Genomic DNA, 26,028 nt, shown 5'->3' with positions numbered 1-26,028 from the left:
TAGAGTATTCTCATATTCCCATCTAACTATCCCTGACACACGGTCATTCAAACCCCTGGTGTAATACTTCCAGTTTGAGAGCACTGAGTAAATCCCACAACAGCCCATCCACTAAACACACCTCATAATGGATGGAAATCTGCTGCTTTACTTCCAATCACAGTACTTCTACAATGTGGAAATACAAAGAAATCTAATTCTTCTTCTACAAGACAAGCCATCCAATTCTTCTGAACTTGTTCCTTTAAGCATGCTTTCTTTAATGGTAGCAGAATTTTCCCAGCTTCTCTAATTTTCCTCATAAAATGTTTCAAGCCTTAGTAAAGTCAATATGGCACAAAAGTTAAGTGAGTGAACTCTGGCACCAAACTGTCCAACTTCAACTCCCAGTTTTACTAATTAACAGTTAAGTGGCCTTCAAGAAATTAGTTATTTATACAGTCATTTATCATATATCAATTTCTTAATCTATAAAACTAGGAATAATGATATGTGCCTCGTAGCACTGGTGGTGACTAGATGAGCTAATAATAATCAACTCTCAGTATTCCTGGTAGTTACGCTGTGTAAAGTCACCGTGAATATGAATTAGCGCATACTGAATGATTATCCCGAGGAGAATTACAGGGTTAGGCTCCTGACAGCCTCTTGCTACAACATTTTCGCCAATGGATTAATATACAACCTTGTTTTATGTGTGTTTTTGTTTAAAGACACCTTATTACACGGTCCATTCATTAACACTGAACTCTCGGCCAACAACACTGTAACTCACGCCTGAATGAAGCTTCTCTGATACAAATATTTCCTCCATAAGGAACGTCACAGCCTTCTTGCACTTACGAACACCAGACAGCACTTCAGCACAAGGCGTGAGGGCCATTTTAAGCAATGAAATCACCAGCAAAATGCCCCAAAATGCAGAAAATGCAGCTGAGCAGACTATGAAAGTACATTTGTTCATGAGCGCTGAAACAGGAAAGCAGAGCTGGCCTTGCTCCCGCTCAGCTGGGACTTGCGCACTGGGCAACTCAAAGTCCCTGGGGCTCTGCACATGCCCAGGAATGACCGTGAAGGGACTGGGAGTACTGATGTGCGGCTACACATAAATTTTAGCCAGCAGGCAAATCCACAAGCACACAATCCACAGGTAGCAGAGACTGGTGAGGCATGTAAATCCCTCCATGGTGGTCTTGGTACAGAGTACGCAACCCAGCAGCAGCTCCTATGTTTATGTCACTGTCATCATCCTCATCATCGCCATCCTCACGGGCACACGCTTTGTCAATATTCTGTTGTGTGACCAGTAGTGAATATAGTGAACACTTCATTTCCTCCATTACTTTAATTTAAAATTTTATATTTTTCAAAAACTTCTTTAGCTCCTAAGAGTAACTGGTACTAGTCAGGGGGCAATAAAATGGGCACAATCATATACTGTTAGACTGAGCATAAATTGGCACAGCTTTTTTTTTTTTTTTTTTTGCGGTACGCGGGCCTCTCAGGCCTCTCCCGTTGCAGAGCACAGGCTCCGGATGCACAGGCTCAGCGACCATGGCTCACGGGCCCAGCCGCTCCGCAGCATGTGGGATCTTCCCGGACCAGGGCATGAACCCATGTCCCCTGCATCGGCAGGCGGACTCTCAACCACTGCGCCACCAGGGAAGCCCTGGCACAGCTTTTGTAGAAAGAAAATTAGTAGTATTTAGTTAATAAATTTAGTTAAATAAATTTAATGTCATAAATTCAATAAATTTAGTAATATTTCTTTCTAGAGCCTTCATAAAGAACATAACAGAGCAACTCCTTTAATCCAGGAATTACCCTTCTAAGATTGTATTCTACAGAAATAATGAGAAATAAAAAATATGTTCAAAACACAAAGTGTTCAAAAAAGTGAAAAATTACAATGTATTATATTAGAGGATTTGTTATATAAACTATAATTAACAGCACTGGAATCGAATACAGACATCAAAAGTCCCATGAAAACAATTTTTTGCATGGGAAAATTTTTATGGTAAAAACGTTAAATAGAAACAGATACCAAAAAAAAAAGTAACCCCAGCAGATAAAACTTTGTGCATGATTTGATCTCCTCTAACTATAGAAAAAGAAATATGAACAAAAGATGCAAGAAAATAGACCACAGTCTTCATAGTGACTGCCTTGCAGGATGAGCAGTGATTTCTTCTCCTGTTTCTAACACCTACCGATACCTTCTAATATTTCTAAAGCTAACCTATATCACCTTGGTAAGCAGAAAAACAAGACAAAAAAGCCACTTGCGACTTTCCTTCAGGTTTTCTTTTTCCTTGAGCGAAAGGGAGAGAAAAAAGAGGTGTGAACATTTGGCTGAGAATCCTAAGTGAAAGGGGGACAACAGGATGGTCAGCTGCCACTATTTTAAAATCAGGAAATATGTGAGCTTTCTTGACTTCAGCAAAGGAAACAGCATTAAAATGGAACTTGAGGATTAAAGGAAGAATGCCTTTGAATAAAGCAAAACACTGGCATGCAAAGATGACACTTAATGAACATTGTGGTACATGATTCTTTTTGAATTATAGTTTTCTCAGGGTACATGCCCAGTAGTGGGATTGCTGGGTCATACAGTAGGTCTATTTTTATTTTTTTAAGGAACCTCTCTACTGTTCTCCATAGTGGCTGTATCAATTTACATTCCCACCAACAGTGCAAGAGGGTTCCCTTTTCTCCCCATCCTCTGCAGCATTTACTGTTTCTAGATTTTTTGATGATGGCCATTCTGACTGGTGTGAGATGATATCTCATTGTAGTTTTGATTTGCACTTCTCTAATGATTAGTGATGTTGAGCATCCTTTCATGTGTTTGTTGGCAATCTGTATATCTTCTTTGCAGAAATGTCTATTTAGGTCTTCTGCCCATTTTTGGATTGGGTTGTTTGTTTTTTGATATTGAGCTGCATGAGCTGCTTGTATATTTTGGAGATTAATCCTTTGTCAGTTGCTTCATTTGCAAATATTTTCTCCCATTCTGAGGGTTGTCTTTTGGTCTTGTTTATGGTTTCCTTTGCTGTGCAAAAGGTTTTAAGTTTCATTAGGTCCCATTTATTTATTTTTGTCTTTATTTCCATCTCTCTAGGAGATGGGTCAAAAAGCGAAAAACAAATACCATATGCGAACACATATACATGAAATCTTTAAAAGAAAATGGTTCTGAAGAACTTACGGCAGGATGGGAATAAAGATGCAGACGTAGAGAATGGACTTGAGGATACGGGGAGGGGGAAGAGTAAGCTGTGACAAAGTGAGAGAGTGGCATGGACACATACACACTACCAAACGTAAAATAGATAGCTAGTGGGAAGCAGCCACATAGCACATCAGCTCGGTGCTTTGTGACCACCTAGAAGGGTGGGATAAAGAGGGTGGGAGGGAGACGCAAGAGGGACGGGATATGGGGATATATGTATACATATAGCTGACTCACTTTGTTATACAGCAGCAACTAACATAACAATGTAAAGCAACTATACTCCAATAAAGATGTTAAAATAAATAAATAAAAATTAAAATGTGTATGAAATATTAAAAGATAGGCTGTCTTAGAATAATTTCGTATCACACCAGATTGCAAACAAATGAGTCCTTGTACCAAGGTGCATTGGTAATTCCTGGATATGAATGACATTAAAATGAAAGTACTGATTGAGAAGGCAGACCCGTTGAATTCTCCAGGCTGGATACACAGCTTGCTTCATTGTTAATGGCACTTGTGTGTTCACACAGTTGGAGAAACAGAGTTCTGTTCGTTTGTTGCTTTCAGTATGGAATACTTTATACCAATAAATTTTAAAATGTTAAAAAAAAAAACACTTTAACTGTGATGGAGTAGGAAAAGGTATTGATCTGCGGCAGTGGAAAAGGGTCACAATACATACGTAAACATGAGACAGTGGGTACTAGTAAGTGTGAAGTTAGGAGCACATCACACACACAGTAGTTGAGTTCTTCTCTTACCAATGATTACTAGCTATAAAACATAAGGGCATTTTTATTCTTATAGCAATATATAATTATACTAGTTTGAAAGCTTTTTATGATTTTTCTTTTTCATTCACAAGGAGTTTGCAGGAGAAGCACATCCTTCAAATGTGTTTAAACTGGCTGATTTATCTACACGTTTAAACTTGCTTCTTTCCCTAATTTAACCTACTGGAGTGTAGACCTTAGCAGGATCTGAAAATAAGATAAATACATTTGACTTCTTACTATTAAACTGTAAAGCGAACATACTGAAAGAAGAAAGAGCTGTAAAGCTGCCCTCACGAGACAGAATGGCTTGCTGACTAAGGCAGAGCTGTGGGAAACCTGGTTATACTGACGTTACGCATAAAAGCCCTAAGATGAGGACAGCGGTAGAGGCACGGTGGTGGTGATGGCGACGGTGATGGGGTGCCCGAGAGGCTCCCTGAGGAGCCATCCGAGCAGCAACCGAGGGGGCTGCCCGGCTCACAGCTCAAGCCCCGCGAGGAGGCCCATGGCGGGTTGTGAGAGCAGCCGAGTCCACAGCTCGGTGAGGCTCGGAAGAGCGTGGAGACCGGCCGGGTCGTGCCCTAACCGGGGGTCACGCATCACTGAGGTTTCAGCAGCTGTCCACAACATGCAGAAACGACGAAGATAAGTCCCACAAATCCAAAGTTATTTAATCCCAAAGGATCGTCTGCATTCTAAGATTGTGGCACCCTACTTTTTTCACATTAAAATGTTCATTCTTTTACCAAAGGACGGAATTAGGGCTGAGAAATTTTTTTTTTTTAAATGAGCTTTTACATGGAAAATAAAAAGTTGGAAGTCCTCAATCAGGCCCCCAATTTTATTTTTCATTTTATAGACCTAGTAAGTACCTGTCAACCTAAACCAAGGCCAGAATAGTAAGTAGGAATTAACCAGGCGAAAATTTGGGCAGAGGGAGCAGCAGGTACACAGGAACAAGGATGAGGAAAAACATGTCTTTGAAGTCTGCACTCCCAGAACTCTGGAAAGAAAGAGCAGAAGATAAGGCCATGGAAGTACACAGGCCTCCAAGAGACCCCGCAGGCCATTTAGGGGCTGCAATTGGATCCAAGAGGCAGTGAAAGGTCATTAGCTCAACTTTTTAGTGTATGCTATTTACAGAACCTTCTCCAAGGGTATATTTATTTGCTCAGATAATTTTTCAGACTCAAAACTACATCAAATTCCCATTAAGTTTTCTCTAAATCAAGTTAGTTGTAGCTATGGTCTGAGATTATTTTGTTTCCTGATCAATCATACAACATATCTACTATTTCTTTCCACTTTATGTCTTCTGGAAATATGACTATATCCTTTGAATGTTTTTTCTATGTCCTCTTTAAAAATGGAGATTATTTACAGGAGGACACGCTTCTAAAACTTTTTTAATTTGGACATCAAAATATTAACCAGCATCCTCTGAATATAATTCTTTAACCAACGACTAATGCATCTAACAATTTTTATTTATATTTCTTCACCATGTCTACACTGAGACACCCTGGCAACAGTATCTTGTTGAAGTTTATATACCCTACTAGGTATCTAAGTAATTTTTTCACAATGCCTCTAACGCCAAAAGAAATACCTAGCAGTCCCATTCATTAAATAGGTCAAAACTGCTTAACAGTATGGTCTACACTTTGTCCAACAGATGTAGTTACGTTTCCCTCACAACTGTAGAATATCCAAGGCACTGTGAGGCCCCAGCTCACCTCAGCACACAGTTTGAGAACCACAGCTCTAGCCTACAGCCCTAAAAAGAAATACAGGCTGTATCGGACAAAACCCATTCTCTGTGAATTTATGCTGCACTGCAGTGATGACTGCTTCCTTTTAAGATGTTTGCAGGCTCTACTTTTAATCTTGCCTGGGATGAACATGAAAAAAACTAATCAAGTTTATAGAATCTGCCTTTTGAAAATTATATGATACTTGATGATCTCCAGTTTGCTACCAATTCTTCCATTTTCTATGTCCTCAGATAAAACCAAAATAAATTCAATGAATACATATGAAAGTTCATTCAGTATTTGGTATCATGTTTAATCTTTAAAGTACCCAATATTTAAAAATTTTATAACCAACTAAACCAGTAACTGTTTTGCCTGTTCACTAGTAGTATCCCAAGAAGCTGAGAAGTCCTTAAAACGGTCCTCGGGGAGCTGAACTCTACACTCAGACGGACTTAGTTTAAATCCTACCTCCGCCGCTTACTAGCGGCCTGACCATACACAGGTTTTAAATCTCTGCAGGTCCTAATTTCTTCATCTTATTAAAAGAGTGATATCTAATTCAAAGGGATGTTGTGATAAGTAAGTATAACTTGGTATATAATAAGTACGCAATAAATAATATCGATCATCAATAATAAGTTTAAAGCAACATAAGAAAAGGTATACTATATGTTTGAGTACTGCTAAGCCCCCAAAGTTAGCAGAAAGGAAATGATAAATGATCTCACAATCACAAATTGTTTAAAAGCTGAAAATTAAAATACTGAAACTATATCGGATGCTCAAACAAAGACTGAATGGAAGCTGTGTCCTAGTGGAAGAAGTAACTGAGATACACAGTCATTGAGGACAATATGAAACAAGTGTAAATGTATGTGAACACTTCAAGGTTATATGGGAGCCTGATGCAAATGGACCAAACTAGTCCATTACTCGTCACTCCAACTGTGAAGAACCAAGAAACCTTATGGAAGATGAACAGTGTGAAGAAGCATAACATAGTTTTCCCTATTTTCTTTATACTATACACATTTATTTTAAGAGATCTGATTAAAATTAAACAAAACAAGGGGCTTCCCTGGTGGCGCAGTGGTTGAGAGTCCGCCTGCCGATGCAGGGGACATGGTTCGTGCCCCGGTCCGGGAAGATCTCACATACCATGGAGCAGCTGGGCCCGTGAGCCATGGCCGCTGAGCCTGCGCGTCCGGAGCCTGTGCTCCGCAACGGGAGAGGCCACAACAGTGAGAGGCCCGCGTACCACACACACACACACACACAAAATCCATACAAATTATATAGTAGAAAGGTCAATAATACCAGAGGATAAAACCCCACACAAAAATCTTCTTAACCATTTCATAAAAAACATGCATATGTGGAAGTCTGTGGCCCTCTTTTCTCAAAAGTGGGAAGTATTTACAATTAGCTTAACACTTCAGGCTACTGTACATAATTCATAATGTTAATTTGTATTCACCTCAGTTATTTACCTCTGCTCAGCTACCTTTTATTAATCTTTTATAATTGGGAGAGCCATAAAGGGTTTATCACACTCAAAAGTATTCTCTGTAAAAGGACAAATTAAATTTTCACAAAATGATATCTGCTCTTCCTTAACTGGAACGTTTTTATGGAAGAAATGGGAAGATCTAAAAAAACACATATGCATACTTTTAAAAAAAGAACTATGCAGATTAAAACTATTGACTGCATCCATATTAAATTAATTAATGGAAGAAAAGAAAAAACCCAATGAACAGGATCATAGTGAGTCATCAATCAGAGACGGACATGCAGAGAAAAACAAGGAGAGAAGGGAGGCTCTAAGTAATGAGGAAAAGGAAGACCCAAAGGCATGTCTTGGAGTTCTGCATAGAATGTAATTCCATTTTAAATATACTCTGATTTATTTAAAGCAAGTGAATAAAGTTATTACAAACATATGTTGGTTCAAAGTTATCACGTGTTCCTTTAAATACTATGTTCAGCCTATAACATATATAAGCTACAAAAAATAGGCTGAAGAGCTGCGTATTTTCCACATGTAATCAAGGGCCAAATTTGCACATAAGAAAATGACTGCATCCAGAACGCAAAAAATATTCTATGTATAATGGAGAAAACACCCAGAAGGTGTTGGTATTAGGCTGTACATGGCATAAGACAAATTTACAAGCAACGGTGAATTTATGGATCATCCCAGTCCAACCTGTTTATATTGGCTTGTTTAGACACGGCCTTCAATGTTTTCCAAGTTTTTCTAAGAGCATCGGCATCAGAGGAATGGTGATGACCTGCAGCCCCCTTGGGAAATCCTGGATGTACTCCAGGTGGGATTCCTCTGCCAATAAATACGCATGATGACTTCCATTACTTTCTCTAAAGCAAAGCACAAGCAACTTCTGCAGAACATGCCATACCTTTCTGGAAGCCTTCGGCCACGTATTTCTCCTTTCCACTTAGCTTCATTGTCTTCTGCTCTTTGTTGCTGCATTTGAGCAAAAATGGCGTGGTAATGTTCATACTGTCCTCGAGAAGAAAAAGGTGATGGAGCCACAGCCCCTCCACTGCCAAAAAGGGGAGCCTAGGAATCAAACAAAGAGCTCTCACATGCTTGTCTCACAAGACCCAAAAGGTCTGTACTACCCTCAAAAGAAAAAAGTAAATTGCAACACTTGACTCTTAAAAAGCAATTACCTAATTTAACATGTTTTCCTACTATATTATAACCATTAACAATCAAAAACTAGTATACTTTGTTACTAACAATAAAGCTTAATTCAATGTAACTAAAATATAAACTATCACTAAATTTATGTAACTATGAAAAAACTTGGTCTTAATTAACAAGTTTTGAAACAAGTTTCTAGTATACATTTTATGTGATCCCATCCTATTAAGTTTAAGTATGTATAGCTTATAAATAAACGGAGCCTGCTTCTGTAACACTCAAAATTATATCTAACGAAAACATACGGCATTTAACATACCCCAAATCCAATTCAACAAGCAGTGAGGATACAAACACCACTGAAACATACTCTAGGTGTAAATAAAAGAAACAAAACAACATACCAATCCTTAAGCAGTTGACAAACAAACTGGGAAACAAAGTATAAAGCTTGAAAAACATTTCATTTCCTGTAGTAAGTGAGTGGCAACAGGCACACTGTACAGTAGTAAATACTGAGCAAATTTACAAAATAGAAAAAAAAAATTATGAGAAATAAAAATTCCAAAAAAAAAAATCACTGGAGAAAAATATTATTCAACCCAGCCTTGAAAGCAATGTAACAAAGAAAGAGTAAATGATTAAATATGAACCATGGTATTAAAGTAAAACTTAAAGTAAAAATAAGCACTGGAGGTATATGTTTAGGTGTTGGCAGTAGGGGGAAAAAGGATGCAGGAAGACGTAAGAAGTTAACTCGAAAGAAGGCAGATAGGGAGTGTTGTATTTGGTCCTGAAAGGTCATCACAGGTAACTACCCTCAGCCTGGGTGTGCGAGTTCATAGAATAAACAACAGAAAGCATGCATACATTTTCTAGCAGGAAAGTGCACTAAAACAGTTTCTTAGAAGGTTGGTGGGACTTCCCTGGTAGTGCAGTGGTTAAAAATCCACCTGCCAATTCCTGTACACTAATGATGAAAAATCTGAAAATGAAATCAAGAAAACACTCCCATTTACCATTGAAACAAAGAGAATAAAATATCTAGGAATAAACCTACCTAATGAGATAAAAAACCTGTATGCAGAAAATGATAAGACACTGATGAAAGAAATTAAAGATGATACAAATAGATGGAGAGATATACCATGCTCCTGGATTGGAAGAATCAATATTGTCAAAATGACTCTACTACCCAAAGCAATCTACAGATTCAATGCAATCCCTATCAAACTACCATTGGCATTTTTCACAGAACTAGAACAAAAAATTTCAAAATTTGTTTGGAAAAACAAAAGACCCCGAATAGCCAAAGCAATCTTGAGAACGAAAAACGGAGCTGGAGGAATCAGGCTCCCTGACTTCAGACTATACTACAAAGCTACAGTAATCACGACAGTGTGGTACTGGCACAAAAACAGAAAGATAGATCAATGGAACAGGATAGAAAGCCCAGAGATAAACCCACGCACATATGGTCACCTTATCTTTGATAAAGGAGGCAGGAATGTACAGTGGAGAAAGGACAGCCTCTTCAATAAGTGGTGCTGGGAAAACTGGACAGGGACATGTAAAAGTTTGAGATTAGATCATTCCCTAACACCATACACAAAAATAAGCTCAAAATGGATTAAAGACCTAAATGTAAGGCCAGAAACTATCAAACTCTTAGAGGAAAACATAGGCAGAACACTCTATGACATAAATCACAGCAAGATCCTTTTGGACCCACCTCCTAGAGAAATGGAAATAAAAACAAAGATAAACAAATGGGACCTAAGGAAACTTCAAAGCTTTTGCACAGCAAAGGAAACCATAAACAAGACCAAAAGACAACCCTCAGAATGGGAGAAAATATTTGCAAATGAAGCAACTGACAAAGGATTAATCTCCAAAATTTATAAGCAGCTCATGCAGCTAAATAGCAAAAAAACAAACAAGCCAATCCAAAAATGGGCAGAAGACTTAAATAGGCATTTCTCCAAAGAAGATATACAGACTGCCAACAAACACATGAAAGGATGCTCAACATCACTGCTCATTAGAGAAATGCAAATCAAAACTACAATGAGATATCATCTCACACCAGTCAGAATGGCCATCATCAAGAGATCTAGAAACAATAAATGCTGGAGAGGGTGTGGAGAAAAGGGAACACTCTTGCACTGCTGGTGGGAATGTGAATGGGTACAGCCACTATGGAGAACAGTATGGAGGTTCCTTAAAAAACTAAAAATAGAACTACCATATGACCCAGCAATCCCACTACTAGGCATATACCCTGAGAAAACCATAATTCCAAAAGAGACATGTACCAAAATGTTCATTGCAGCTCTATTCACAAGAGCCCGGAGCTGGAAACAACCTAAGTGTCCATCATCGGATGAATGGATAAAGAAGATGTGGCACATATATACAATGGAATATTACTCAGCCATAAAAAGAAACGAAACTGAGCTATTTATAATGAGGTGGATAGACCTAGAGTCTCTCATACAGAGTGAAGTAAGTCAGAAAGAGAAAGACAAATACCGTATGCTAACACATATATATGGAATTTAAAAAAAAATGTCATGAAGAACCTAGGGGTAAAACGGGAATAAAGACACAGACCTACTTGAGAATGGACTTGAGGATATGGGGAGGGGGAAGGGTAAGCTGTGACAAAGCGAAAGAGAGGCATGGACATATATACACTACCAAACGTAAGGTAGATAGATAGTGGGAAGCTGCCGCAGAGCACAGGGAGATCAGCTCGGTGCTTTGTGACTGCCTGGAGGGGTGGGATGGAGAGGGTGGGAGGGAGGGAGATGCATGAGGGAAGGGATGTGGGAACAGATGTATATGTATGACTGATTCACTTTGTTATAAAGCAGAAACTAATAAAAAAAAATCCGCCTGCTAATGCAGGGGACACGGGTTCGAGCCCTGGTCCAGGAAGATCCCATGTGCCACGGAGCAACTAGGCCTGTGAGCCACAACTACTGAGCCTGCGCTCTAGAGCCTGCGAGCCACAACAACTGAGCCCACGTGCTACAACTACTGAAGCCTGTGCGCCTAGAGCCCGTGCTCTGCAACAAGAGAAGCCACCGCAATGAGAAGCTCATGCACCGCAACAGAGTAGCCCCCGCTCACCACAACTAGAGAAAGCCCGTGTGCAGCAACGAAGACCCAACGCAGCCAAAAATAAACAAACAAATAAATAAATAAAGTTTAAAAAAAAAAGGTCAGTAAGTCAAATGACGCACGATAAGCAAGTATAAGAGAGAGAACAAAGTTGAGGAACTAATTAGAAGGCTTGCTGCACTGACACCAAGCCAAGAAGCCTGCGAGCAAAGACAGGCAATCAGAGAAGCAAGTCAGCGGTGAAGGGAGCTGTGGGTTCTCTGCAGAAATAACAAAGGATGAAGGCAAAGGCGTAGGACGCAGCCTCAGAACACACGCACCCAAGCGCACGGAAACCTCACAGAAAACAAAGATGTCACGGTGAGAGGTGAGTAAGTGCAGAATGTTACAGAGGTCAGGGGGCAAGAGCTGCACTGCAAAGACGAAACAGGAACCTCAAAGGCAGAGGCCAGCAGCACCAAAAGGAAGACAAAGTGACATGACTCAAGTGGAGGGGCAGCACCCACACGCGGATGAGAGCAGAAGCCAGAACACTACCAGCAAAGGGGGAAGAGCTTCCAGGTGATGACATCCTGAGGGAGAAGTCTGGCTAAGGAAAACACGAGGTCCAAATAAAAGGCATTTCAGTGTACCCAATGAGGTAAAACTTGTGTTAACATCTTGACGCAAGAATTGTGTACAGTATTATAAGCAAGCCTGATTTTAAAGAAAATCAGCTCAAGATAAAAATAGGAAACTGATTCAAGATGCTTGAATAGCAAGAGATGAAAGTTGCTAGAAATAGGGAAGATACCTCATTAGGCAGGAAACTCCATCAAGGTCATTTTCATATACATTTTCAAAATGTGCATCTCAGGGCAAGATTATCAGAATCACAATTCTGGTAAAAGGTGGTCATACCTCCTACGAGACTGGTTCCTCGAGTTTAGTCTGGCGCTAATATCATCTTAAGGTTGAGTGTTCTAAGGTTTCTCTCTAGCAAAATCAAATGTATGTACGTATCTCTGAATCTACCTATACTCAAAATAATGCTGAAAACACTGTACTAGAATACTGAAGCAACAGGATCTTTTAAACATGACTTTATTCACCAATTATAAGCACAGGTTGATGTTCTGACAAATACAGACACTCTTGGAACCACTACCACAATCGAAAGCACATCCATCACCCCAAAAGGTCCCTCATGTTCCTTTGAAGCCAACACCCCCTCCTTCTAGCAAACACTGATCTGCTCTCTGTCACAGAAATTGGATTTGCCTTTTCTTATCATGTCATACAAATGGATTCATACAATATGTACTCTTGTGCCTGGCTTCTTTCACTCAGTGTGCTTTTGACTGACCCATGTTGTTGCAGGTATTAATAGGCTATTCCTTTTCAATGCTGAGTAGCATTCCAATATATTGTCAAACAACACATACACTCTTATATATAATGGTTATCTATATAATCAAACTATATATGTGGAACATTTCATAATTTTTCTAAAAACACACTTTCATAAGAGATACATCAAAAATGGATAAAGCATTGAAAATCAACTACAATTTTAAAAAAGAAAAAAATACCTATCAGAAGAATCAAAAAAAAAGAAAAAAAAATGGATAAAGCAAAAAGTCCCAGATTTTGCAGATACTAAGTAATCAAGGACAGTAGGTTATTTATACTGTGCATAATGTCTTGGTATTTAGAGGTATATAATAATAGAATATTAACTTTGAAATACTTCCCTTAATGTTTAGTTCTTGTTTTATCTTTATTTTTGGGAATCTCCTTAATTTGATTCACATTTTTTACTGAGCTTCCAGGTCCTTATCAACTGTACAGAAATCAAACAGCTGAAGAAGTTAAATATTTCAAACCTCATGGGGAATAAATTCAGAAACTAACATAGACTTTGCTTTACATCATGGAAAATAAATTGTTTTATTAATCCTCACAGAAAGCAGTATAGAAGTTTATGAAGCGAAGCAGAAACCTATTAAGCACATAGTGTCTCACACTGTTGAGAAACTATAATCAAACATTGATAAAACTGGACTTTAGGATTAAATATGGCTCTAGACATCATAGGGCAAAAAGGTGCTTTACTGCATAAAGAAGATATACGCAAAGGGAGAAGAAAAAATAATCAAATTCTCAACACTAATCATGGACTGATATAAAATGCCTGACAAGATCTGAGGGCCTGCACTTTGGTAAGATTTTACTTTCTAATCATATAAGATATGGGGTTAGTTATTTTAGCATGGGCCAAATTCTGTTTGAGTCATTCCTTATCACTCAGAAGGTTAAAAGTTCAATTTCATAGTAAATTGGATAGTACAGTACAAAAATAGTAAAGTACAGTTTTAAAGATAAAATTGTATTACTAAAAACTGTGTAAGTCTATATTAATACAGAATTAGAAAAAGTGACTCCTACTGGGTTATTGACATGTGATACGAAAAATGTGTCATCTCAAGACACGGAAATACAAACCAAGACAGCCAGGGCGAACATGTATATCTACATAAACAGATAAATTTTTATTCAAATCATATCTTTTGGGGAAAAAGAAACAAGTAAGAATGGTAATCATTTCAACTTAACAAATATCTACTGGGCACCTAAATACCAAGTTTACTGAGCGTAGTCAGGCGAATTCACAGTTTAAAGACCTTAAGTAACAGCTGATTGGATGATACACATTAAAACTGATAATACAGAGGAATAACAGTATGTATTCATTTTTTACTGCTGTGTCATAAAGTACTACAGACTCAGCAGCTTAAGACAGACCTATTTGTGGTCTCAGGAGTCTGGGCATGGTTAGCAGGGTCCTCTGCTTGGGGTCTCACCAGGCAGAAGTCAAGGTGTCAGCCAGGGCTGTCATTCCCATCTGAGGCTCAGGATCCTCTTCCAAGCTCACTGGTTCCTGGCGGAATTCACTCCCTTGTGGCTGTCACGGCTAAGGTCACTACACTCTTGCTAGCTGTTGGTCAGATACCACGATCAGCTCCCAGAGGACACCTGTGCTTCCCTGCCACGTGAACGCATGCTTCTTCCCAGGCCAGCAGCAGCTGTCTCTCTGACCTTCTCCCTTCCAGGCTGCTATGAGGGAGGCTTATAAAATAGTGACGTGGCCACAGGAGTGGCTACCCCGTCAGCAGGGCCATACAACACAGCTTAACCAAGGGGCTGCGACACACCCTGTTCACAGGTTCCCCCACGCTTCAGTGGAGGGATAACATCAGGCCTGACCCCTGGAGTCAGGAATCTGGGGGCCACCTTAGAATTCGGCATGTAAAGGATGTTATGAGGGCAAAAGAAGAAACACAAGATGCAGACTGGGAGAGCAAGGCAAGGAAAAGGAGCTTAACAAGTGAGTCCTTGCAGGCCAAGCTCAGGCACTGCTCTTGAAATTTTTTTTTCTTTCTTTCTTTGTTTTCTTTCTTTCCTTCCTTCCTTTTCTTTCTTTCTTTCTTCCTTTCTTCTTTTAAATGAAGAAATTAAGGCTCAGAAAAGTTAAGTAACTTGCCCAAGGTTGTACAGTGTGGACCTGCCCAAGGGAAATGTCTGAATTAACCTACCTAGGTAAATGGCTGGTTAGGTCACTGGTTACCTAGGGAAATGGCTGGAGGTAGGAGTGAGAGTGAGGAGGGACGGAGGGTGCCTTCAGGTAAAGAGAAACACAGGTGTCAGGACGTAGCTCCAGCAGGCCCCACACAGTGGGGAAGCTGCAGTACGGTCCTCAGCTCAGCATGACGAGAGCGCACGGCACTGCGGGGCGGGACCGGGATGAGTGCGGAGAGCCTGGCAGGGCCCTGCTCACTACGGCTCTTCTGAAAACGGAACGTTCAGGCCTGCGTGAAGCTACAGGAGGACTTCAGGCAGAGTGGAGACAAACTGTGTTTGATTTTAAAAAGATGCCTCAGGCAGGAATGGTGTATCACAGCCTTCACAGCAAACTTTTTATGCAATTTCAACAGTGTCACATATTAGTTATCAGTACAAATTACATACCAAATATGTGCAGGGAAACTAAGGAGTCATAATAGACGCTGAAGAACTCTAGTGAAAAGTAAGTGTATCCCCGCAAAAAGCCAGCTGTATACCTTTTCAAGAGCAGGAGGAAACTGGAGAAAAAGCAGTAGTGTAAGTGCACTGGCACCAAAGGCCTACCTTCATTTCACCGCTTCCACCAGCACTCAGCACGTTTCTCCATCCTTGTTCCCTGGCCCTATTTATTTTCTCCAACTTTTGGGGAAAAGAAACAAAGAAACAAAACACCATTTCAAATATTTAGTATAAAGTACATGAAATACATTTAGAAATAAAATGGAATCAGTGTCTCCCTTTAAAAAAAAAAGGGCGGGGGGGACTTCCCTGGTGGCACAGTGGTTGGGAGTCCTCCTGCCAATGCAGAGGACGCAGGTTTGATCCCTGGTCCGGGAGGATCCCGCGTGCCACGGAGCGGCTGAGCCCGTGTGCCACAGCTACTGATCCTGCGCTCTAGAGCCCGCGAGCCACAACTACTGAGCCCACAGGCCTAGAGCCCGTGCTCTGCAGCGAGAGAGGCCACTGCGATGGGAAGCAAGTGCACTGCAGCGAGGCGTGGCCCCCACTCGCCGCAACTAGAGGGGACCTGCGTGCAGCAATGGGGACCCAACGCAGCCAGGAAAAAAAAAAAAAAAAAAGGCGCCTGTGGAGGAGGCAGTGCAGCACACCGGGGAAATGGACCATCCTCTTACCCTTTCCTTTTCTTGCCTTTTCATCTGTTCAGCCTTCATTAAACTAATCTGTAACAAGTTTTAAAGACAAACTTTTTAGAACTCTTGAAACTACTAACCTCTCCAACTTGGCAGGGGAAAAAAGTAAGAGCAAAATAACTACCTGATCCTTTTGTTTCTTTTCTTTTTCATTCAATTCCAACCTTCTCTTCCTTGCTGGTTCCTTAAATAAAAAAAGAACATTTTTTATCAATAATAAATACTACTTCTTCTAGTTTCATCAGTAAAGCTAGCATACCAATGGTAGATGTATGCCCAGGGAGGTTAAAAAACAGAGATAAGTTAGAGGTATTTGTTTGAAAGAAATAAGGAGGAAAGGTTTGGAGGTTTTATAAGATTTGTTTCTTCTTTTATAATTATTTTTACAAAGCTTTAAAATAAGCAGACAGATGTCTTTATACCTCAAACAGTTTCCTCCTTTCTTCTCCAGGATTCACTTTCTTCACTGGACTTTGATGGGCCTGGACAAAAAGTAAAACTACAAATTAGATAAGGATTTTGAAAAATTCAAATGTATGGAAATTTAAAACAGGAAAAGATGTAAAGCCAATACTGCTATAATTGTCTTTCAAAATATATTATCCCTGGGGCTTTCCTGGTGGTGCAGTGGTTAAGAATCTGCCTGCCAATGCAGGGGACGTGGGTTCGATCCCTGGTCCGGGAAAATCCCCCATGCTGCGGAGCAACTAAGTCTGTGCACCACAACTACTGAGCCTGCGCTCTAGAGCCCACAAGCCACAGCTATTGAGCCCGCGTGCCACAACTACTGAAGCTGACGTGCCTAGAGCCCGTGCTCCGCAACAAGAGAAGCCACCGCAATGAGAAGCCTGCACACTGCAACAAAGAGTAGCCCCCACTCACCACAACTAGAGAAAGCCCACGTGCAGCAATGAAGACCCAACGCAGCCAAAAATAAATAAAATAAATATTTTAAATAAATAAAAATAAAGTCACCTATAAAAAAGTAGATAAAGGACATACACAGAGGTTAGCAAAAATAAAGGAAATAGCCACCCAAGTCAAGGCAGAGAATACTGCCAACACGCAGAAGTCCTCCACCAGAGAGGTAGCCACCATCCTGACTTTACTAATCACTATCTTGCTTGTCTTTATGGCTTTGCCAATTATGTATGCCTTCCTAAGCAATACAGTTTAGCTTTCTGTGTTCTGAGTTGTGTATTAATGGAATTACACAATATATATTCCTTTGTATCTCACTTCTGTTGCTCAACATTGTTTTCAGAATCGTCCATGTTATTATTTGTATCTGCATTTGTTTTCTTCATTGATAAGTAATACTCCATTGATGTTGATTCCTTTCTTGCATAGTTATCTTGCACTTTTCTCAGCAGGTCTAAAGTATTTGAGAATAGGGAGATTGGGATTGACATATATACACTAATATGTATAAAATAGATAACTAATATGAACCTGCTGTATAAAAATAAAATAAAGTATTTGAGGGAGTCTGTCACTAGGTCTCTCCATTTCCTTTTCTGATTATCCATTTTTGCATGCTGAACTTCTATCAGGCCACTTTACTGAATTCATTAGTAGGGTTCTGCTGCTTCACCAGGATTTTCTACATAGGGAATCATATCATCTGTAAATGTCTGTTTTCTCTTCTCTCCCAGTATTTATGTTTCTTATTTCTTTCTCTTTTAAATTACATTAGCTAGGCTTCTGGAATAACACTAAATAATAGCAATCATTGCAAACATCTTTGTTTTGCTCCTAACTTTAATGTAAATGCTTCCAATTTTTCAGTATTATGTATGATGCCTGACATGGGTTTCTAGTATACAAAACTGTCATGTTAAGAACTTTCCCCTCTATTTCTTGAATGAAAGAAATTTGGATTTTAAAAATTTATTTATTTATTTATTTATGGCTGCGTTGGGTCTTCGTTGCTGCACGAGGGCTTTCTTTAGTTGCGGCGAGTGGGAGCTACCCTTCGTTGCAGTGCGCGGGCTTCTCCTTGAGGTGGCTTCTCCTCTTGTGGAGCACGGGCTCTAGGCATGCGGGCTTCAGTAGTTATGGCATGTGGGCTCAGTATTTGTGGTGCACGGGCTCTAGAGCACAGGCTCAGTAGTTGTGGCGCATGGGCTTAGTTGCTCCGCGGCATGTGGGATCTTCCTGGACCAGGGCTGGAACCTGTGTCCCCTGCACTGAGAAGGTGGATTCTTAACCACTGCGCCACCAGGGAGGTCACTGGATCGTTTTTAAAAACCATTTTATTGAGGTACGATGGACATACAAAAAGTTGTACATGTTTAATGTATACAACCAAAGAAGTTTTTTTTTAAGTGTTAAATTCTACTGAACTTTCAGTATCTACTGAAATAATTTATGTATGATTTTCTCAACTTACTAATGAAGTGAAATTAACCAGTTTCCTACTGTTAAACCATCCTTGCATCCCAAAATGTATCCTATTAATAATTCTTAAATCATTCTTTTGATAAATGATTTGAGTTTTTGAAAAACTTCTTTTAGGATTTCTGCATGTGTGCTCATAAGTATAATTGACCCATGGATTTCTTTCCTTTTTTATCCTGGGCTAGCTACTCAATTTTGTGAGCAATGTTAAGCCTACTGTATGATCAGTTTTTCAAACTGTTCAAAATACAATTCTATATACCAAAAAAGATTAAAAGTATTTACAGGAAACTCTAGTTATTTATCATGAACCAATTTAAAATTTTTCAGCTACCTTAGGAAAAAATGAATATAAAAAGAAACACTGTACAAAATTATTTACCTATGTTGGGTTTCAACTCAAAGGAAAGCAAATGCTACTTAAAAAAATTATTTCAGTGGTCATTTACATTATTATTAAAATAATTCAGTATTTGATTAAATCATTAAAGTGTCTCCACTAATAACTCCATTTCAAAAGCAGCTGTATTTTGGCAAAAGTCAATGTCAGGAAATTACTCTCATATATCACTTTTTGCTTCAACTTCCTAAATTTTGTAAAATGACCATAACGGATGAGCACTAAAATTCTAAATGAGAATTCAGAATATTACAAAATAAATATGACCCACAATCAATATGAAATTAATATAATTAATTCCAGAAATATATTACTGTTAAGATATTATATAGCTCACAACACATAAAAAAGAACTAGAAAGGCACCAAAAGTTTCCTTTCACTAAAAAAAAAATTCAGAAAGATATTTAAAGCTTCTGCTTTAGAAAGCAACACGATACATACTTTAAACATAATTTCTTCCTTAGGAAATGCAACTAACTTATTTTAATGAATACATTATTTAATTTGAGCACAATAAAATGATAATATTTAGAATATGTAACATCATCAAATGGGTTGATAAACTGTTAAAATGAGAATAATGATTCTCTTACACTGTGTTTTGGCATTTTAATTAAATGACCATCATAAACCAAATCCATTTTATTGATACAGTATGTTTTAAACTCAAAGCTACATCATCAATGTGATAAGTGGTATTAAGTCTCATACCAGGGACTTCCCTGGCAGTCCAGTGGTTAAGACTCGGCACTTCCACTGCAGGGGGCATGGGTTTGATCCCTGGTCGGGGAACTAACATCTCGAAAGCTGCGCGGTGCAGCCCAAAAAAAAACAAAACCTCACACCATGACTAACTAAATGGCAAGTTTACTCCCTGACAAAACGACCCAAGCAGTAGGTTCCCGGAACCGTCCCATCTCCTCCTCACTGTATTATTAGATCCTAACTCCTAACCTAATGCTGGCTAGTTATTTCAATTCAACTTTCACTTAAGCTGAACCATGTATCTCACCACCTCACCCCAGGAAAGACACTAGGGTTAATGAGATGACAATAATACTGAAATATTTAAAGAACAGTAGCCTTCAAACTTTTTGTAAAAGCAACCCACTGTAAGAAATATATTTCACATCCAGGCCCAATTAAGATACACACACACACACACACTCCCAAGTTCCATAAAATACTTTTACTATGTGTAGCTGAGTCTGTTACTTTCCATTCTATTACTTAAAAAAAAAAGTCCCTGCTCTTCACCCACTAAATGGTTTTGCCACCACTAACAGATAGCAACCTCCTCTTTTAAGATAGTCAAGAGAGCGTTCTGGGGGCTCTATTACTGAAGTACAAGGAAAAAACAGTTGTATATAATTTTTTTTATGCCATTACAATCACAAAGTTAACATTTCAAAGTATGTTTTATATATATATATAGAATCTGAACTAGTGGGAAATGCTACCCAGGAGCTTTGTAAAAATACATATTCCTTCCGTACAAAAGAGTATTACTTGGCAACAAACAGGAATGAAGTACTGATACATGCTACAACCTTGGAAACACTATACTAAGCAAAAGAAGCCAGTCACAAAAGACCAGGTACTGTATGACTCCAGTTACATGGAACATCCAGAACAAGCAAATCTATACAGAGACCAAAGTAGATGAGCGGTTGCCCAGGGCTAAGGGTTGGGAAAGAACGGGGAGTGAATGCTAATGGGAAAAGGATCTTGTGGGGAGGCAATGAGAATGTTCTAAAGTCGCTTGTGGGGATGGCTGCACAACTCTTGCAAATTCATCAGAAACCATTTAATTCCAAACTTTAAATGGATGGGTTGTATAGTATGTGAGTTATATCTTGATAAAGCTATTTTCAAAAAACACGTATCCCCAAGAGTTGCTGAATTATAATTTCTGGACACAGAGCCCTGCGTTCTATATTTTGACAAGTTCCACAGGTGAACCCTTAGGTAGCAGGTCTAGCACTGGTCTCCACATTTGTGAACCACGACACCCAACAACTTAAAAATATTAACATGAGTGATACAGCATCTCACTATACATGATCAGCTTTAAACCAGATTACACAACGGTGTGCAACAAGAGAAGGTTTACCTAAGACACCTACGTACTCTTGGGTAAGTCACATGAAAGCAAGAGTTATATTCATGTTTTGGTCCTCCAGATTGCCTCACATATAAGATACTCAAATATTTGTGAAATAAAAACGCCAAGCTGTTCCTCTGACATCACACAAGTATTTTCAGAACACTATTTCTACACAGAAGAGAAAAATATGGTTACATAAAACATCCATACTAAAAGAAACGCGTTGTTTTGTTTCTTTGCTAAAGTCAGAACCAAAATACTGAAACATACTCACGGAGCTCCCCCTGGTGGCTTCATAACCACTCCTTTGTTTTAACTGAAGCCTTTTAGAAAACAGCTATGATTATTAATAGGAACTGGAGCAAAGAAAGTTTTTATGACATGCAGATATTTTTATGATATGCTGAGTAATAAAAACTTAATGTGTATTAGCTTAATTTTCTGCAGTTAAAAAGAGACAGACAGGACTTTCCTGGTGGTGCACTGGTTAAGAATCTGCCTGCCAATGCAGGGGATACGGGTTCAATACCTGGCCTGGGAAGATCCCACTACCCAATATCTTGTAATAACCTATAATGGAATATAATGCCCCCCCCCATAAACTGAATCACTATGCTGTACACCTGAAACTAACACAATATGATAGATCAACTATACTTCAACTAAAAACAATTTACCATTTTAACCATTTTTTAGTGTACAGTACTGTGGCATTAAGTACATTCACACTGTCGTGCAAAGAAATCTGTCGTGAAACATTGTTTAAATAAGCTGCATGATTATTTCATGTGCTAATTATTATTTAGTTCTCACTGGTCTGGTCTAGAAAATCATGCCAAATGCCTAAAAACTTTAAGGGCAACAACCTTGCCTGAACTCCAAAACTCTTATAACTATCACCTGAATCATGTACCTGTCTCTAACTACTTGATGGGATGATATCTGCCATTCAGGATATCATTAACTGGAATCTGAAAACACCACAGCGTGCTGCTCTTGCGTACTGAGTAAACGCTGACTGAAAATGAGGGAAACATTAAGAACACGACCAGCCACGTGAAAGAATAAACACTTGGCCATGATCCCACCCCAGGGTGAGGACAACCTCCTGCACCTTCAGCCCAGCCTCACCAAGCGCTCTGACCTCTCCACTTGGTCAGGCAAACACTTGGCCCAGAGATAAGGCAAATGACCTTCTACAAGTCCACCCAAGTATGTATTTGGGTTACAAGAGAAAGTTAAAGGGATCATATTAATTTTTAGTCTCTTCAGTACAACTATGGATAATAATCTTAGCAGACTACTCGTCTTCCTAACTAAAGAGCTATTGAGTCTATTTTCTTCCTCCTGTGACCTTATGGAGTACAGACACATCCCAGTGTGCTCAGGAGGTGGTCATCATCATTTTCTCTCTCTTGGTTTTGTTTTTCTAATAGCTATCAATCTGCTAACAACGGTAACAAAATGGCTTCTGCACAGAGTTTCACTAACAACTTTTGCGTGTTACTCATTCTTTTAAAGAATGAACACTTGAGTGACTTGACAAACTCTGAGTCAGTGCTCTCTAATCCACCCATCACTCACTTATGCAGTCAGCGTTTACTGGGGGCCCCACTGGCTCAGGTACCAGCGAACACCACCACCCCTGCTCTCACAGACTCACACCTCCACGGAGGAGGCTGGAAACAAGCACATGCAAGAAAAACAGCAGAGGAAAACGCAGACGGAGCTGCGGGGGTGGGCCAGAAGGCTGGATGGCGGGTCTACCCGTAGAGTGGCGAGCACAGCCCGGAAGGAAGGAAGGAAGAAAACGATGCGAGAGAGAGAGAGTCCTCCAGGAGGAGAGAGGAGCAAGTGCAAGTGTAAGTGCTCGGCATGTCCGAGGACAGCAAGGTGTCACGAGCGCTGCTGGATGGAGACCAGCAAGGAGGGAGCAGAGATGAGACTTGCGGAGGTAACAAGGGCACCTTCTCCGAGCGGGAGGAACGGCTGCTGGCACCTCTTGAGCAGGAAAGGGCGACGATTACCCTTCACCATCAGAGCAGCATCGAGGCTGCCATATGCGGACAGACGCAGGACGCCGGTCTGAGAGCAGTGAGGTCAGGCCGGGGAGGGCGAGGTGGCCTGGACCGGTGTTTGACAGAGCGGCGAGCAGCAGTCAGGCTGCGAACAGAACAGGTTCCGCAGGCGGTGGACAGGATGTGACGGTGACGGGGAGGCAGCGGACTTCAGGGGCGTGAGGCAAGACAAGAACGATGAGCCTGGGGACACACGGGGACGGCGGTTCAGACTTACACAGCCTCACGCTGGGATGCCCGCCAGACACCCGCTTAGAAATGCGAGGACGGCACGGGGCTGGAGTTCAGGAAAGGAGTCCGGGCTTGAGATGCAGGTGTGTCGGTTTACAGGCGCTGCCAGAGCGCGAGGATGGTCCGGGAAGGAGGTGTCCCCGGCCGGCGTCCCGAAGCACTCGAGCGCCAGGGGTCAGCGACAGCAGGAGGGGCTTGCGCAGCGGCAGGAGGAGCCGGCGGGCGGGGAGGAGGACAGGCAGCAGAGCGTGATATCTGGACTCACGTGAAGAAGAAGTTCAAGAAAGAGCAGGTAACCAAGTGAGTCCAAGACTGAGGCAGAGGAAGAAGACACCTGACCCCTGGACGTACCCAACCGGGCTCCCTGCGGTCCTCAGGCCGCGTCCTAACAGCTGTGACAAAGCAAGAGGAAAGGGGAAGCAAGGAAGTGAAGACGTACAGACAAGGCTGGGGGAAGTTCTGCCGTTAAACGAGCAGAGATACAGGGAAAGGGCTGGATCCAGGGAGACACGGGAGGGAGGATTTTGTTAAGAAGACTGAAGATATAACCTGTCTGTTTGCTAACAGGAATGATTCAGGAGAGAGGAAAAATATGATACAGAAGAGAGGGTGAAGTCCTTTAGGAGGCAGAAATACTCACAACAGATGGTCCACAAACAGCTGGGTCGGCTCTGGATCAAAACACAAACAGATCAGCAAAGCAACAGGAAGAAAGGCAGGATATTTACAAACACCTAGGACTGACTGGCAGGAGGGCTGCTGAGTGTGGGCAATGACCTTGCTTCCTATTTCACTGAGAAAACAGAAGCAAGTGGAAGGAAATTGAGGTGAGGTGAAGAACAAGGAGAAAGCAGGAGATAACCATCTTAGAAAATGGGAGGGTAACTGGACTGTGGAAACATAACAAGGTGGTGGCGACAGTGCTTGCCTGACGCTGGGGGTTTAAATTTAAAGCGAGACCAGTTAGAACAGCTGCCTGTTTTTCCCACCACATTCCACGGGGGCAAGACAGTCGAGGTTCTAGAAACTATTACAATGAGAGAACATGAAATTAAAGCCGGAGAAAGAAAATAAAAATGAAGAGACGGACAATGAAAAAACTAGTTAAGATCCATGGATCCAAACAGAAGTAAGAAGTTTTGGTGGCAGAGTCCTCAGGGAATGAGCTGAAAACACAGGAAGTAGTGGTCAGAGGAGTGGGGTACTTGTAACTGAGACTACGAAATAGATGCTATTATTGATGACAAATGTGACGGCATGACTACAGGGGAGACTTCCAAGGTGAGGCAGGAGACACGATCACTGATGAAAGAGAACCATCAAGAAAACAAGGCTGTGCACTACTGCAAGGGTCATCTTCTCAGATAATGAAGTCACCAAGAATCGTGACAGTGCAGGGAAGTGTCTAAGGTGACCCTCACACGGAGGCGCAGCAGCTGACACGAAGCCTGGCGGAGCGGCTTAGGGAGCAGGGCAGAGTCTGGCAATGACAAGCGAGGAACACGCCTCCATCGTCCCACCTCTAGGCCCGGCAGGACTGAGGGACCAGAGGGAAAACGGTCCCCAAGAGAGACACATGAGTGTGTTCAGGGCAAGCCAGGTTTTAGAGCAAAAGGGGTGAAGACACTCTTGACAAGGTTAGAACACAGGGGATTTTGCTGATGATGTGCTATCCGAGGCTCTGTGGAAGGGTTCAGGGTTCAAGGTTGGATCGGGGGAGGACCAGGGCCTTAGGGAGCTGAGAGGCTATGGAATGAGGGCACGCCGGGGGCGCTGGGTGTCTGGTGGTGACTAAAGAGGGCTAAAGGCTATGATGGAATTGCTCCATTTAGGCCTGAATAAACATGGTACCAAAAAACATAAACACAAACGCGGTGTGCCAGCTGTCACAATGCCCCTCAGCTCGCAGTTCACCCTTCACTGTCCTGCTCGTGACCCTGGAGCTGGACAGGGCAAACCTCAGGCCTGCAGCAGGATGTAAGCTTTGTCCGCAGACCATGCTGGAGGGAGGGACGCTGCACAAGGAAAGGGCTTCTCTTCCTCTTGTCCCTGTGGGTGCAGGATATGGGGTGACACCACCCCTGCAGGCAGAGTACCCCAGGCAGCCTCTCTGCGAGTTTCAGCGGCAGCCTCGAGGCCAGCTGCCCGCCGCACCCGGTGCCCCAGCCGGCAGCCCAGCCCAAAGAGCCCAGCAGTGCCCTGCAGGCTCCTCCATGGGCCTCTCAGCACAGTTCACCCTATGAAGGTTCCAGGAGTCTGATCAGCTCCACAATGGACAGTCTCGCATCTGCCAGCCTCGGCCCTGGCACCTCAGGGAACTCCACTACCCAGGGGTCGCCTCCATCCACACCCAGCAGGCTCTGAGTCTCGGCTTTAAGGGCAGGTGGGGTGACACTCTGGCCTCTGTCTCTCCTATGGGGCCCTGCCTCTGCACCAGGAGCAGTGCCTGCTTCCTGCATCTGTCTGCCAGGCCTGTATTCTTTAG

General features: G+C 41.3%; 1 protein-coding gene across 10 annotated transcripts in view; it reads right to left on the bottom strand.

The window, feature by feature from the left end:
• NEK1 (NIMA related kinase 1) overlaps window positions 1–26,028 on the bottom strand; it is a 226,116-nt gene that overhangs the window by 140,538 nt on the left and 59,550 nt on the right. For 9 of the 10 annotated variants that reach the window (XM_081237217.1, XM_081237219.1, XM_081237218.1 and 6 more), the window contains 5 exons: window positions 16,748–16,807; window positions 16,450–16,509; window positions 16,308–16,355; window positions 15,739–15,813; window positions 8,195–8,358 (listed from right to left, as the gene is read on the bottom strand). In XM_081237217.1, the coding sequence (XP_081093343.1) occupies window positions 8,195–8,358; window positions 15,739–15,813; window positions 16,308–16,355; window positions 16,450–16,509; window positions 16,748–16,807 (407 nt within the window). Of the gene's footprint in view, window positions 1–7,983; window positions 8,116–8,194; window positions 8,359–15,738; window positions 15,814–16,307; window positions 16,356–16,449; window positions 16,510–16,747; window positions 16,808–26,028 lie in introns of all 10 variants that reach the window. The other variant, XM_081237216.1, reaches the window with a different exon arrangement.

Source organism: Mesoplodon bidens, assembly GCF_964165515.1.
Source record: "Mesoplodon bidens genome assembly, chromosome: 6".
Taxonomy (NCBI): domain Eukaryota; kingdom Metazoa; phylum Chordata; class Mammalia; order Artiodactyla; family Ziphiidae; genus Mesoplodon; species Mesoplodon bidens.
This window is presented reverse-complemented; position numbering and strand designations above follow the sequence as displayed.